Raw genomic sequence first — 15,021 nt, forward strand, 5'->3', positions numbered from 1 at the left:
CTCTCGTCACGGAGGTTCCTTCTGGTGCCTTCATTTTTAGGTGCCAGGCAATTATTTAAATGTGTTTTTGGGAGGGGGGTTATTGTTTTGTTTTGTTCTTGTTCTTATTATGACCTTTGCGGTTTTATTCTGTGAACCACACTGAGATCTTCGGATGAAGGGTAGCATATAAATTAAATTAAATTAAATTAAAAATTAAATTAAATTAAATTAAAAATTAAATTAAATTAAATTAAAAATTAAATTAAATTATAAATATTCATGAGAACCATATTACTATGCAGGAAGCACAACAATTATAATAATTTTATTATTCGTACCCCACCCATCTGACTGGCTTGCCCCAGCCACTCTGGGCGGCTTCCAACAACTATAAAAGCATAATGAAACATCAAACATTAAAAACTTCCCAATACAGTGCTGCCTTCAGATGTCTTCTAAGAGTAATATAGTTCTTTATTTCCTCGACATCTGAAAAGAGGACGTTCCATAGGGTGGGTGCCACTACTGAGAAGGCCCTCTGCCTGGTTCCCTGTAACCTCACTTTTCGCAGGGAGGGAACCACCAGAAGGCCCTTGGCGCTGGACCTCAGTGTCCGGGCAGAACGATGGGGGTGGAGATGCTCCTTCAGGTATACTGGACCAAGGCCCTTTAGGGCTTTGAAGGTCAGCACCAACACTTTGAATTGTGCTTGGCAACGTACTGGGAGCCAATGCAGGACTCGTGTTATATGGTCCCGTTGGCCACTCCCAGTCACCAGTCTGGCAGCTGCATTCTGGATTAGTTGTCGTTTTGAGATGTTTCTGCCCTCTTCTCTTTCCCAACAATGTTTGTAAATGACACTGTAAATCTTTAATCACATCAGAATTCAACTTGTAAGAATCGAATTGTCTTTATTGAATAGAAGCTGCATTGATTTCTGTGGAACATGCGGAGGACCTCAACCAACACGTATTTGTTTGTTTTCTTTTCTTAAATTTACATCCCATCCTTTCTTCCATCACTGGACACCATCACAGCAGCACATCTGTGGTTCCCAGCTAGTCACCCACCCAGACACTGACCAGACCTGGACCTGCTTAGCTTCCGCAAGATGGGCACCTCCTGTGCCTTCAGCCATGCCCTGGCTGAGAGCAATAAACCAACTGGCAGGCGATGTAGAATCCTTTGGCAGCCACTCAGAACTCCACAATCTCTTTCCTTTCCACAATCTCTTCACTTTCTTCCTCTGTTCTTAGGTGGAAACAGAACCTCGCTGTACATCACCTTCTCCTCTTCCACCAGTCGGAGCCCATTTCCTAAGCAAGACTTAGCAGAGCAGAATTTGATGGTGGCGTAGGTGATGGTTGAGCCCTGTGGGAACAGAAGGAATGTGAGGGTGCCATTGGTCAGCACTGAAAGCAGGAGGGGCCTGGCAAATAACCTCCCTGGGTATCTTATCTGGTATTGTGGACACTGGTTGGCAGCAGCTGTCTAAGTCCTTCACAGCCTTACCTGAAGAGACTAGTGGGATTGAGCCTCAGACCTTCTACATGCAGAGCATATATCCTACTGTTGGCCACCAGCCCTACATAGCCAGAGCTCTCAGAGAAGGAAGCTTTTCTCCCACTTCCTACTGCTTGATCATTGGCTTCCAGTATGTTTCCGAGCACAATTCAAAGTGTTGGTGCTGACCTTGAAATCCCTAAATGGCCTCAAAGGCCCAGTATACCTGAAGGAGCTTCTCCACCCCTGTCGTTCTGCCTGGACACTGAGGTCCAGCACCAAGGGCCTTCTGGTGGTTCCCTCACTGCGAGAAGCCAAGTTACAGGGAACCAGGTAGAGGGCCTTCTCTGTGGTGGCGCCCGCCCTGTGGAACGCCCTCCCAGCAGATGTCAAGGAAATAAACAACTATCTGACTTTTAGAAGATATCTAAAGGCAGTACCAGTGGCGTAGCGTGGGGGGTGCAGGGGGGGGGCGGCCTCACCGGGCGCAACAGGCAGCACTGCAGTGAGAGAGAGTGAGTGAGCCAGGTAGGGGCAGAGAGCTGCGAGTGCGAGCGCGCCTCCCCCCCCCCCGGGTGCGCCTGGGTGCAGTGGCGTAGTGTGGGGGTGCAGGGGGGGTCGGCCGCACCGGGCGCAACATCGGGGGTGTGTGTGCTCGCACTCGCAGCTCTCTGCCCCTACCTGGCTCACTCACTCTCTCTCACTGCAGTGCTGCCTGTGCAAATCCGATCCAAGCCGCCGGGTCGCCGCCCACTGTGGAGGGGAGGGTGCCAGGCGTGCGGTGCGGTGCGGAGAGAGAGCGAGGGACTATCTGGGGGAGGGACAGTGCAGCGGGGGGGGGGCGCAAATTACTTGCCTTGCCCCGGGTTAGGGGGCGCAAATTACTTGCCTTGCCCCGGGTGCTGACAACCCACGCTACGCCACTGGGCAGTAAACAATAGAGATCTCTGTCCACGAGCTTGGTCATTTGTAGGCTATCATTGCATCTTGCAGTAGCACCACATTCCATAAAGGTAGTTAGGCAGTTTTTCGTGGATGTAACTAATATTACACATGAATCTCCTTGCTTACCTGGTCGTGTTCCTGCAAAACTGCTGCTTGGGGCTCCCCTGTTTCAAGATCACCCAGTTCCTCTTCCTCCTCCTCCTCCTCCTCCTCCTCCTCCTCCTCCTGTTCTTCTGGCTCGGAATCCTGCTGGCATTTCACTGCTTCCAAAAAGGAGAGAAAGAGCGCCGAATGCTGAAAAGGTACAAACAATATTATTCACATAAGCATCACGGTAACCTCAAAACCCACCACATAACTACCAGTCTTTTTCTGTCCACAGTAGAGAATGAGGAGAATCATCAGAATCACAAACGGGACTGCCAAAGACGCAAATGCCAGCGATGGACCTGTTGATGGTGAAGGATCTGAGAAAGGAAAGGAAAAATGGTTAGGCTATTGTGTTTTTAATAAGGCTTCCTTGTCCTTGGATGCGAGACAAGCGGCAAATGTAATGCAAAATAAATATTCAACTTCTTAAGGGTAACTTTCAGGACAAGTAACTAGGGTCAGACTTTTCTAGACAACTTGAAGAGGAAAGATGTTTGAGCCCTGCAAATAACACCTCTCTCTCTCTCTCTCTCTCTCTCTCTCTCCTTTCCTCCCTCTCTCTCTCCTTTCAATCCTTTCAATCCTTTCAAATATGAACTGCTCAGTCTTACCCAACAATAAGGCTGAGGTGATGTATGGAGGTGAGAGCTGGGCCATAAAGAAGGCTGATCGCCAAAGAATGGATGCTTTTGAATTCTGGTGCTGGAGTAGATTCTTGAGAGTCCCATGGACTGCAAGAAGATCAAACCTCTCCATTCTGAAGGAAATCAGCCCTGAGTGCTCACTGGAAGGACAGATCCTGAAGCTGAGGCTCCAAGACTTTGGCCACCTCATGAGAAGAGAAGACTCCCTGGAAAAGACCCTGATGTTGGGAAAGATGGAGGGCACAAGGAGAAGGGGACGATGGAGGACGAGATGGTGGGACAGTGTTCTCGAAGCTGCCAGCATGAGTTTGACCAAACTGCGGGAGGCAGTGGAAGACAGGAGGGGTGGCGTGCTCTGGTCCAGGGGGCCACGAAGAGTCGGACATGACTAAACGACTCAACAACAAAAGGCATAGGAAATAAAATAGATGACATTTACAGGTTACAGGGAATGACAGACATTTTGCTCAATCCCCCCCTTTTCTTTGGCCCATCCAGTGGCGCCCCCTTAATACTTCAATCAACACAGAAAAATGGAATATCCTTCTGCTAAATTGAGCTCTAACTTTCCCCAAATGACTTGCCTGGGACTTTCACCATGATTTTCACCGTCTGGCTCCAGGAAGAGGTCACCCACCGGCCACCAACTTCTTCTTCATAGCTGCAAGCAAATTCTCCACTATGGTTGAGCTTGGCTTTCAAGCTGCTAACAGAGGCATTTGAGAAGTTAGTTCCAGGTTCTCTGAAGCTCCACACAGATCCTTCGTCGCTGAAGGTTATCTCAAGTCCATCCCTGTAGAAAGTGAATCTTTTCTCAGTCTCTCCCTCGTTGGCCAGGCAAGTGAGGTTTAGCGAGTCTCCTTCGTTCACTGCTCCAGGTGGAGGATCCACTATCAGTGTCGGAGAGGGAGGGTGATCTGGAGTGATCGTTCACAAAGGAGAAGCAATCATCTGAGGACAATGACTTGGTTCAGTGGTTAAGAGACTGTGGTCCACTTGGCTTTTAAAGAGAAGGCATATATTTTGGCTGGACAGCTCTATGAAAAGTCATGGCTCTGACGCTGGCATTCTGCTTCGTCGATTGCCAGCTCTGTGGCTGCAAGATGGTCACAAGAGCGCCTGGATTAAAATTGTCCACCAAAAACTTCACTCTTGTGGTTTATCACCACAACAGCTACTCACTTTGGGTTTTAGTAAAGCAAGCAGTCTAATTTGTCAGCGCCTGAATGAGACTAACACGGGACGTGGGTGGTGCTGTGGGATAAACCACAGAACCTAGGACTTGCCGATCAGAAGGTCGGCGGTTCAAATCCCCGCAACAGGGTGAGCTCCCGTTGCTCGGTCCCAGCTCCTGCCAACCTAGCAGTTCGAAAGCATGAAGTGCAAGTAGATAAATAGGTACCACTCCGGCGGGAAGGTAAACGGAGTTACCGTGCACTGCTCTGGTTCGCCAGAAGCGGCTTAGTCATGCTGGCCACATGACTCGGAAGCTGTACGCCGGCTCCCTCAGCCAGTAAAGCGGGATGAGCGCCGCAACCCCAGAGTCAGCCACGACTGGACCTAATGGTCAGGGGTCCCTTTACCTTTACCTTAAATGAGACTGAGCGTCAGAACAACTTGGCCACAATAAGAAACATTTGCTGATGGTATGACTACTTTCCACCTTCCCATTTTGACTCTCTGGCACCTTGTCTGCATAACCTAGCAATTCTAAAATATAGACGCGCTTTTACCCTCGCAAAATTCAATGTACTGCCCTCGGCTGTACTTGAGGGACGATTCCAACAGATTCCACATGAAAAACGCTTATGTCCCTGTGGAGATGGTAGTCCTGAATCGGTGGCACATGCCCTTCTGGCTTGCACTCTTTATAAAGACTTGAGGAATGAGATTATCACCCCTCTTTTATTGTCCATTCTGGGTAGCCCAACCACTGCCCCAGTGCCCTTTCTCTTGGCAGATCAAGATGAGCAGGTGACAGCAAAGGCTGCAAGGTTTTTAGCTGGGGCAATCAGAATAAGATCCACTATTTGACTATTGATTCAAAACCCGAAAATGTATTTTATATAATTGACTTTTTATTTCTATTCTTTGTATATTATATTGTTGTTTTATTGCTATGGCCGATGGCTGACGCAAATAAAGATTCATTCATTCAGCTCTGTGGCCAACTATGACACCCAAAGAAGTTTGTGTTACGAATCTGTGGTTCAGCAGAGAACAATTTCCCCGCAAATTTCAACCCCCCCCCCCCGGAAAAAACATTCAGACCTGATGATGTATTGCAACCAGATAAGTCCTACTCAGAGGAGACCCATTGAAATTAATGGCCTTAAGTTAGCCATGCCCCATTACCTTCAATGCATCTACTCTGAGTAGGACTAGCGTTGGATATAATCTAATCATACCTAAGGCGTTGCTCCTTTGCAATATATACGCCATCAGTGGGAAATGAAATTACCTAGTAGACAGATTCACATGGCATTTAATAACTCAACAATAAACATTCCCACATGCTAGCACCCACAGTATGTTTACTCTGAAGGAAGTTGGATTCAGTAAATGAAAGCAGTCCCTCCAAGTATCCCAATTTTCCAGGGACGGTCTCTGGATTTACAGAAGCCATCTCAGATTCTGATTTGATCCCAGAATGCCCTGCTTTTCCTTAGGATGTCCCTATTTTCATCAGGGAAATGTTGGAGGGGATGTGAATGCTGCTCCTTTCATTACTAGTACAGTGGTACCTCGGGTTAGGGACGCGGGTGGCGCTGTGGGTTAAACCACAGGGCCTAGGACTTGCCAACCAGAAGGTCGGCGGTTCGAATCCCCACGATGGGGTGAGCTCCCGTTGCTCAGTCCCTGCTCCTGCCAACCTAGCAGTTCGAAAGCACGTCAAAGTGCAAGTAGATAAATAGGTACCACTCCAGCTTAGTCTTGCTGGCCACATGACCTGGAAGCTGTACGCCGGTTCCCTCGGCCAGTAAAGCGAGATGAGCGCCACAACCCCAGAGTCAGCCACGACTGGACCTAATGGTCAGGGGTCCCTTTACCTTTACCTCTGGTTAAGAACTTAATTCGCTCTGGAGGTCTGTTCTTAACCTGAAACTGTTCTTAACCTGAAGCACCACTTTAGCTAATGGGGCCTCCCGCTGCCACTGCGCAATTCTGTTCTGTTCTCATCCTGAAGCAAAGTTCTTAACCCGAGGTACTATTTCTGGGTTAGTGGAGTTTGTAACCTGAAGTGTCTGTAACCCGAGGTACCACCATACAGTGGTACCTTGGTTCTCGAATGGCTTAGTCGACAAAGAAATCGGCTCCTGAACGCCGCAAACCCGGAAGTAAGTGTTCCAGTTTTTGAACGTTTTTCGGAAGCCGAACATCCGACGTGGATTCAGATTGAGTGCAGGAAGCTCCCGCAGCCAATCGGAAGCTGTGCCTTGGTTTTTGAATGGTTTCGGTAGTCGAATGGACTTCCGGAATGGATTAAGTTCAAGAACCAAGGTCCCACTGTCTGGCAGTCTGAAATCCTTTCGGAACAGAGTGCTCACCTCTCTCGCGTTGCGAATGAAAGAGACAACGACAAACAGTAAAATGCAAGGATGCTCACCTGCCATGGCTACAAAGACAAGGTTGCTCTGTGAGGAGAAGATTTCGTCGCTTGAGGGCATGATCCAGTACACACAGCTGTAATTCCCAACAGTATCTTCATTGACACGGAACATCTCGTCAGGCCACATTCCACTATTGGGCAACTCCTTGAAGGTCCGATCTTGCTGTTCTTTGGAGAATGTGTATCCTGCCACCTTCAGACCATCAGGAGCCGAACAAGTGAGAATCACCTTTTCACCTTTCATGTAGATGTGGTGCTGGGGATCCAAGGAAAGAATTGCTGCAGGTGGGATCCCTGGAGATCACAGAGGAGGAGAGGAAAGCCAGCCAGTCAGGAAACAAACGCATGAAACCCAGAGGACGAAGACACCCTGAGAAGGAGACTGAAGGCACACACTATGAAAAGCGCTTCCTATGTATTACTTGTGGGATGGGAGACATAAGTAGCAGTCAAGCACAGAAGTGTCTCTGGCGCCATCTGGTGGCCAAAAGGGAAAAGGTAAACCGTGGAAAATAGAAAGGAACATAGAAAGGGAGAAGAAACATAAGGATGAATAATAAAATTCATGGAATAACAGTGGGCCAGCAAAATTACAAAAATAAAAGTGTTCGCGGATGACATTGTGTTAACCTTAGAGCGACCAAGAGTGAGCAAAAAGAGATAAATAGATCTGGAAAATTGGTTGGCTTTAAATTAAAGAAAGGGGAAACCAAGATGCTGGTAAAAAATATGGATAATCAAACAAAAAAAGACATTGGATCAGGATGTGGGTGGAAAATAGAGGATGTACATCTCCAAAATAAAAAACAAAAAATGAATAAAATAAAACCTAAATATAGTGTTTTGTGTTGCGTAGGCTCCTATTTGTTATGTTGCAAATGGCTTTATATACCTATGAGGCCCCTAAATTATCATATAGCATATATTCAGCACAAAGCAACAATTTGTTGTTGACAAAGGACAGCTGGACATATAAAGGGCCCCATTACCTTCAGTAGCTTAGGGCCTCGTCAAACCTGAATCCGGCCCTGAATCTGTGACTCTAAAAATTGTGCATGGAAGGTATTTAACACTGAGGTGCCTCCCTTAAAAACCAGTAGCCCTCCGTTATGTTGCAGAGGGTGCCAGATTATACGCACATACCAACATATGTGATAGGAATGTCCACAAACAGAACCACTTTGGAAAGAAGTTTTTAAAGAGATTTCTCAGTTAGCAGCTCAGACAACCCCAGTGACCACTCAATTTATATACTTCAGATATGGACCAATGAAAAAGGAATTGATAACATATTTATTAACTGCAGCTAGAATGGTAATAGCCAGAACTTGGAGAAACTTGCAATTAATGAATATTGATCACTGGTGTAACACAGTCTGACAAACAGCTGTAATGGAGAAGCTGTTGCAAAAACGGAAGAGGAGGGAAACAAACAGTATAATTTTTATACTGCATGGTGTTATTTTATTAAATATACATACGAAACAACACATGGATGAGAAATACAACATATATTGCAGTATAGTGCAGATAAGCAAGCACAACTCATTAGCTCGCTCCTCTTACTCAAGTTGTTTTGCTGAAGATTGCCGGAAGAAATATCAACAACCTCAGATATGCAGATAACACAACATTGATGGCAGAAAGTGAGGAGAAATTAATGAACCTTTTAATGAGGGTGAAAGAGGAGAGCGCAAAATATGGTCTGAAGCTCAGCATCAAAAAAACGAAGATCATGGCCACTGGGCCCATCACCTCCTGGCAAATAGAAAGGGAAGAAATGGAGGCAGTGAGAGATTTTACTTTCTTGGGCTCCATGATCACTGCAGATGGTGACAGCAGTCATGAAATTAAAAGAGGCCTGCTCCTTGGGAGAAAGGCGATGGCAAACCTAGACAGCATCTTAAAAAGCAGAGACATCACATTGCCAATAAAGGTCCGTATAGTAAAAGCTATGGGTTTCCAGTAGTGATGTATGGAAGTGAGAGCTGGACCATAAAGAAGGCTGATCGCCGAAGAATTGACTCTTTTGAATTCTGGTGCTGGAGGAGACTCTTGAGAGTCCCATGGACTGCAAGAAGATCCAACCTCTCCATTCTGAAAGAAATCAGCCCTGAGTGCTCACTGGAAGGACAGATCCTGAAGCTGAGACTCCAAGACTTTGGCCACCTCATGAGAAGAGAAGACTCCCTGGAAAAGACCCTGATGTTGGGAAAGATGGAGGGCACAAGGAGAAGGGGACGACGGAGGACGAGATGGTGGGACAGTGTTCTCGAAGCTACCAGCATGAGTTTGACCAAACTGCGGGAGGCAGTGGAAGACAGGAGGGCCTGGCATGCTCTGGTCCAGGGGGTCACGAAGAGTCAGACACGGCTAAACGAAACAACAACAAACAAGAATGGAAGTCAACTTTACCTGGGTGGGTTGATCTCACAAGAAGGATCTGGAGACAGGCTGGAAGTACAGAGCAAAGGAGAGATGCAGTGAGAAATGGTGTGAATGTGAGATAGAAAGCGAGTTTCCCCCATCTGAGGAGGGCAGAGAGGTCACCAACCTGTCACAAAAGCGGCAGACTTCATGCTCTGTCCGTATCCTTCAAAGATCACCCACGGCTGGGGGACCCAACTCCCTCATTGCCCTGCTCTCTCTCTCAAGACAGACAACAAGCTGGTGCTGCTGAAACAAACACCCAAGACAGGAACCGCAACACCACACCTTTCCCTCCAGCACATTGTCAGTTTGCATATCTTGATCTGATGTGCAGAGATATTTCCTATTCTGCTTAATTCGAGAGGGTTCTGGGAGCTTTTCTCTGTGTGAAAGAAACAAGCAGAAGGTTCATGATGTTTGAGTTGTTCCTTCAGGGAAGCTGAGTACAGCTGGCTTAAACTGGTTCCCTTATTTTAGGGGTGGCCGGCTCCCAAGAGACCTCGATCTACTCACACAGTTAAAAACTGGCAGTGATCTACCCCCTGGTGATCTATCACAAACGTCCAGTGATCTGCCGGCAGATCACAATCTACCTGTTCAACATGCCTGCCTTATTTCTTCTGTCAAAGTCATGCTGACTACGGATAATAATACAGCTGGGAGGAGCTTGGGTTTCACTATATCTTTCTGTCTCTCTTCCTTCTGGTGTGGTGTTCTATATATAGTGTTTTAGTCTTATTGACTAAGCTATTGTAAGTTTAAGTTAAAGTCTGTTGTAACTGGATTTCTTATGGAAGGTGCCAATCCTGAACGCATTGGATTTGTGACCATTATGCTCATTTGCCTTCAGTTAAGCGCTCTGCTGGATGAAATCTCAATTTGCCTTTATAATATTTAAATACATCCTTATTGTTACCTTAACTCTTTGCTCATATGAGCTAATCGACTTCCCTCCCTCCCGCCTCGTGGTTTTCATAATTCATTTCCATATCCTAGCATTTGTACCTCTTCCAATTTGCATTTCACTTATTCCAATTATCACAAATTCTCAGTAAATATAAAAAGGCAGTAATCATCGTTACAGGTCTTTTCATATCAACCATGCTAAGTGTTGTTAATTGTTTACAATTATCCTTCAAATATTGTACAAATTTACTCCAGTCTTTTTGGAAAGCTCTATCACGCTGGTTTTTGATTCTCCCAATCAGCTCCGCCAATTCTGTATACAGTGTTAAGGTTTAGTCTTATTATAAGTTATTGTAAATTTAAGTTAAGTCTGTTGTAACTGGATTTCTTATGGACAGTGCCAATCCTGAAGGTATTGGATTTGTGACCATTATGCTCATTTGCCTTCAGTAAAGCTCTCTGCTGGATGAAATCTCAATTGCCTCTGGTCTACTTTTTGGGAATCCTGCAACGTGTTTAAGTTTTTGCTCTGCTAACGATACATTGGAGTTCTGCTCTGGATCAATACTGAACCCTGAGCTTGGTGCAGAACTCAGCCTATAGCCCATAATCTTTACTCAGCCCCATCAAAGAGCTGCTAACCACATCTGATCTAGCTGTGACAATGCCATCACTTGTTTTTATCTGTGTTCAAATAGATAGTCTAGATAGATAGTGTTCAGTTCAGCCTGGGTTGGTTAGACTTGCATGGGACTGATAATGCCAAGTTTGCAAGTTTGATTCCCATATGGGACAGCTGCATATCCCTGCATTGCAAGGGGTTGGACTAGATGATCCTCAGGATCCCTCCCAACTCTACAATCATGTGATTTTCAAAGTAGCCAGAATTCAACAATGTGGAGAGGGAGGGCATGAGAAAGCATCCACCCCCACCCCTGCAAATTCAAGAGCACAGTGCATGGCTTATTGGTGTGTACACCATCAAAACAAATATGCAACATAAAGGCCAGGAAACTGTAATAGAAAAGCAGATAAAAACCTGGATTATTAAATTATAATGTAATAACAACAGTTCCTTGACAGGGACCTGGGTGCTGGCCTGCATCAACATTCTGCCTGTCCCCAAAACTGACCACAGGAGTAAAGAGCAGAGCTCACCACATCCTCCTTGCTGTGCTTTTGCCTGTTAACCAAAGCGCTTGAGAAAATGACAAAGCAGCAGAGCGAGGCTGGAGATGAGAAAGAGGAAGGATGCTGCCGGCTCAGAAAGGGGTCATGCAAACTTTAGAAGTTGATCGGGCCAAAGTGGCCTCTGAGCTCAGCATCCTCTTCTCAGGGTGGGCAAGGAGATGCCCCTCGTGGGAAGAGCAGTAGAGCAGAAACTGAAACCCCACGGATGAGACAATTTGTAGGATCATTGTCAGAACATCCTCCTCCATTGCAGATGCCACAATGGAAACATCTAGCTAAGCCAGCTCCTGCTTATACCGAGTCAGACCACTGGCCCATTTAGCTCACAGATTGGCTCAAGGAGCTTGGACGTGGGGCAAAACCTCCTCTTCCCCCAAAAAGTTGTCCCTTCCCGAGCCAGCCAGGAGTCGAACCTAGAATCTTCTGATCCGTAGTCAGACGCGTTATCCATTGCGCCACTGGCCCTCGGACGCGTGTTAGTGTGGCTGGTTCGGCTGAAGACAGAGCTGACTTAACATACATTCAGCATCCTGATTTCCCTCGGCTGGGAGAACTAGGAGACAAAGAGGCGCAGGGCAGCCTCCAGATGTGGTTTATCTTTCCCAACCTATAAAGGCAAATAGCGGGATTATTTTCCTTTTCATCATAATCAAATGCAGCAGCGGATAGCAAACGGCAGGCTCCAAAGAGCTCAGTGCCAGATTTGCATGCATCTAATCCGAAAAGGGAACAAAGCCGGGATACTGGTCGGTCCTCTGAGATCCCTTCCATTATCCTAAAAACTCATCGCTGTCAAACGACGCCCAATGCGAATCCCTTAAGCCGCGAGCAAAGCTTCAAAATTCCCGCGCGGCTTCTCATTTGCCCAGTTCGTTTCTCGGATTGTAACGAGCACTTCTGATTGGATGGCGGGGGAAACTGAACCAATGAGAGCGAACTCTCGATTTAACCAATAGGAAATGGATTCCCGTTGGCGCTAAAGAGAAGGAGCCTTGGTTATCCAATGACAAACAAACGCTCCGGCTGCTATTTGCATACTGCATTGCCGACCAATAGGAATTTGAGAGTTTGAGGTGCTAATTTGCATAAGACTCGTATAAATACAAGCGGCGGCGAAGCGCGCTTCATTTCTCTCTCGGCGGTTGGTGGAATCGTTTCGAGATGCCTGAGCCCGCGAAGTCGGTTCCCGTGCCTAAGAAGGGGTCGAAGAAGGCCATTACCAAGACCCAGAAGAAGGGCGACAAGAAGCGCAAGAAGAGCAGGAAGGAGAGCTACTCCATTTATGTCTACAAGGTGCTCAAACAGGTCCACCCGGACACGGGCATCTCCTCCAAGGCCATGAGCATCATGAACTCCTTCGTCAGTGACATCTTCGAGCGCATCGCTGCTGAGTCTTCCCGCCTGGCCCATTACAACAAGCGATCCACCATCACTTCCCGCGAGATCCAGACCGCTGTGCGCCTGCTGCTGCCTGGGGAGTTGGCCAAGCATGCTGTGTCTGAGGGCACCAAGGCTGTCACCAAGTACACCAGCTCCAAGTAAATTTGGGGGGAAACCCCTCCACTGAAACCAAAAGGCTCTTTTAAGAGCCACACAAATTATTTTAAAAGATGGAATCACTGCTGAGTTCTATTTCCTTGGGCTTCTAAGTTGTCCCCAAAATATCTACTACAATCTGGCCACCACTTTCAGAAGTAACAGTTTAAAATGTATTAAGAAATTGGTTCAACAGAGTTACTAGAATTTAATCTGGGGGTTTCATTGGTGTAATAAGCATTAAGAACCAGTACAGGAAAAGACAAGTTACTGTTTTTGGGGAGACAACATTGTTCTGTTGTAATAAATGGTAACATATCAACCAACCACTAGTCCCTTGCATAAGCACGCACATTGAATAGCAAAATAGGCATTTTCTAATTGGTGATTAACCATTTTCTTTTGTGCAGCTTTGGGATCTGATAATATAGTTTTATGTGGTTCTATGGTGTAATGTTTAGCACTCTGGATTCTGATTCCAGCGTTTTAAGTTCGAATCTCTATAGAACCTAAAACTTATTTTCCCCCTTGAGTCACATTGAGCAAGCGTTCATCAAGAATTACCAAGTCCTATCACTTACCCAACTTTATACTTCTCTCAAAAATGTTGCCTGGTCGCTCCCCCCCCCCCCCCCCGCACTTTGTACCATATATTAATTCTGCTTTCAGATCTGTGAAACTAGAAACTAAATCCATTTATTATAGAATCATAGAATCATAGAGTTGGAAGAGACCACAAGGGCCATCGAGTCCAACCCCCTGCCAAGCAGGAAACACCATCAGAGCACTCCTGACATATGGTTGTCAAGCCTCTGCTTAAAGACCTCCAAAGAAGGAGACTCCACCACACTCCTTGGCAGCAAATTCCACTGTCGAACAGCTCTTACTGTCAGGAAGTTCTTCCTAATGTTTAGGTGGAATCTTCTTTCTTGTAGTTTGCATCCATTGCTCCGTGTCCGCTTCTCTGGAGCAGCAGAAAACAACCTTTCTCCCTCCTCTATGTGACATCCTTTTATATATTTGAACATGGCTATCATATCCCCCCTTAACCTCCTCTTCTCCAGGCTAAACATGCCCAGCTCCCTTAGCCGTTCCTCATAAGGCATCGTTTCCAGGCCTTTGACCATTTTGGTTGCCCTCCTCTGGACACGTTCCAGTTTGTCAGTGTCCTTCTTGAACTGTGGTGCCCAGAACTGGACACAGTACTCCAGGTGAGGTCTGACCAGAGCAGAATACAGTGGCACTATAACTTCCCTTGATCTAGATGCTATACTCCTATTGATGCAGCCCAGAATTGCATTGGCTTTTTTAGCTGCCGCGTCACACTGTTGGCTCATGTCAAGTTTGTGGTCAACCAAGACTCCTAGATCCTTTTCACATGTACTGCTCTCAAGCCAGGTGTCACCCATCTTGTATTTGTGCCTCTCATTTTTTTTGCCCAAGTGCAATACTTTACATTTCTCCCTGTTAAAATTCATCTTGTTTGTTTTGGCCCAGTTCTCTAATCTGTCAAGGTCGTTTTGAAGTGTGATCCTGTCCTCTGGGGTGTTAGCCACCCCTCCCAGTTTGGTGTCATCTGCAAATTTGATCAGGATGCCCTTGAGTCCATCATCCAAGTCGTTGATAAAGATGTTGAATAAGACCGGGCCCAAGACAGAACCCTGTGGCACCCCACTAGTCACTCTTCTCCAGGATGAAGAGGAACCATTGATGAGCACCCTTTGGGTCCGGTCAGTCAGCCAGTTACAAATCCACTGAGTGGTAGCATAGTCAAGACCGCATTTTACCAGCTTCTTTACAAGAATATCATGGGGCACCTTGTCAAATGCCTTGCTGAAATCAAGGTAGACTACATCCACTGCGTTCCCTTCATCTACCAGGCTTGTAATTCTGTCAAAAAACGAGATCAGGTTAGTCTGACATGACTTATTTTTCAGAAATCCATGCTGACTATTGGTGATCACAGCATTCCTTTCTAGGTGCTCACAGATTGTTTGCTTGATGATCTGCTCCAGAATCTTCCCTGGTATTGATGTCAGACTGACTGGGCGGTAATTATTTGGGTCCTCTCTTTCCCCCTTTTTGAAAATAGGGACAACATTTGCCCTCCTCCAGTCTGCTGGG

At 46.4% G+C, this 15,021-nt stretch overlaps 2 protein-coding genes across 2 annotated transcripts; one reads left to right on the forward strand and one right to left on the reverse strand.

Moving 5' to 3' along the window:
- Positions 1–628: 628 nt before the first annotated feature.
- LOC310663047 (low affinity immunoglobulin gamma Fc region receptor II-b-like) lies at positions 629–9,813 on the reverse strand. Its single transcript, XM_083410610.1, has 7 exons — positions 9,389–9,813; positions 9,250–9,288; positions 6,832–7,128; positions 3,809–4,141; positions 2,793–2,897; positions 2,557–2,690; positions 629–1,353 (listed from the first exon to the last, which is right to left on the reverse strand). Exons 1-7 carry the CDS (start codon positions 9,411–9,413, stop codon positions 1,216–1,218), a joined length of 1,071 nt encoding a protein of 356 aa, XP_083266736.1. The 5' UTR covers positions 9,414–9,813; the 3' UTR covers positions 629–1,215.
- A 2,692-nt stretch (positions 9,814–12,505) lies between these two features.
- LOC310662087 (histone H2B 7-like) lies at positions 12,506–12,981 on the forward strand. Its single transcript, XM_083408858.1, has one exon. It carries the CDS (start codon positions 12,523–12,525, stop codon positions 12,901–12,903), a length of 381 nt encoding a protein of 126 aa, XP_083264984.1. The 5' UTR covers positions 12,506–12,522; the 3' UTR covers positions 12,904–12,981.
- The last annotated feature ends 2,040 nt before the right edge of the window (positions 12,982–15,021 follow it).

The sequence above is a fragment of the Podarcis tiliguerta genome (genome assembly GCF_965153285.1).
Source record: "Podarcis tiliguerta genome assembly, chromosome: 13".
Taxonomy (NCBI): Eukaryota; Metazoa; Chordata; class Lepidosauria; order Squamata; family Lacertidae; genus Podarcis; species Podarcis tiliguerta.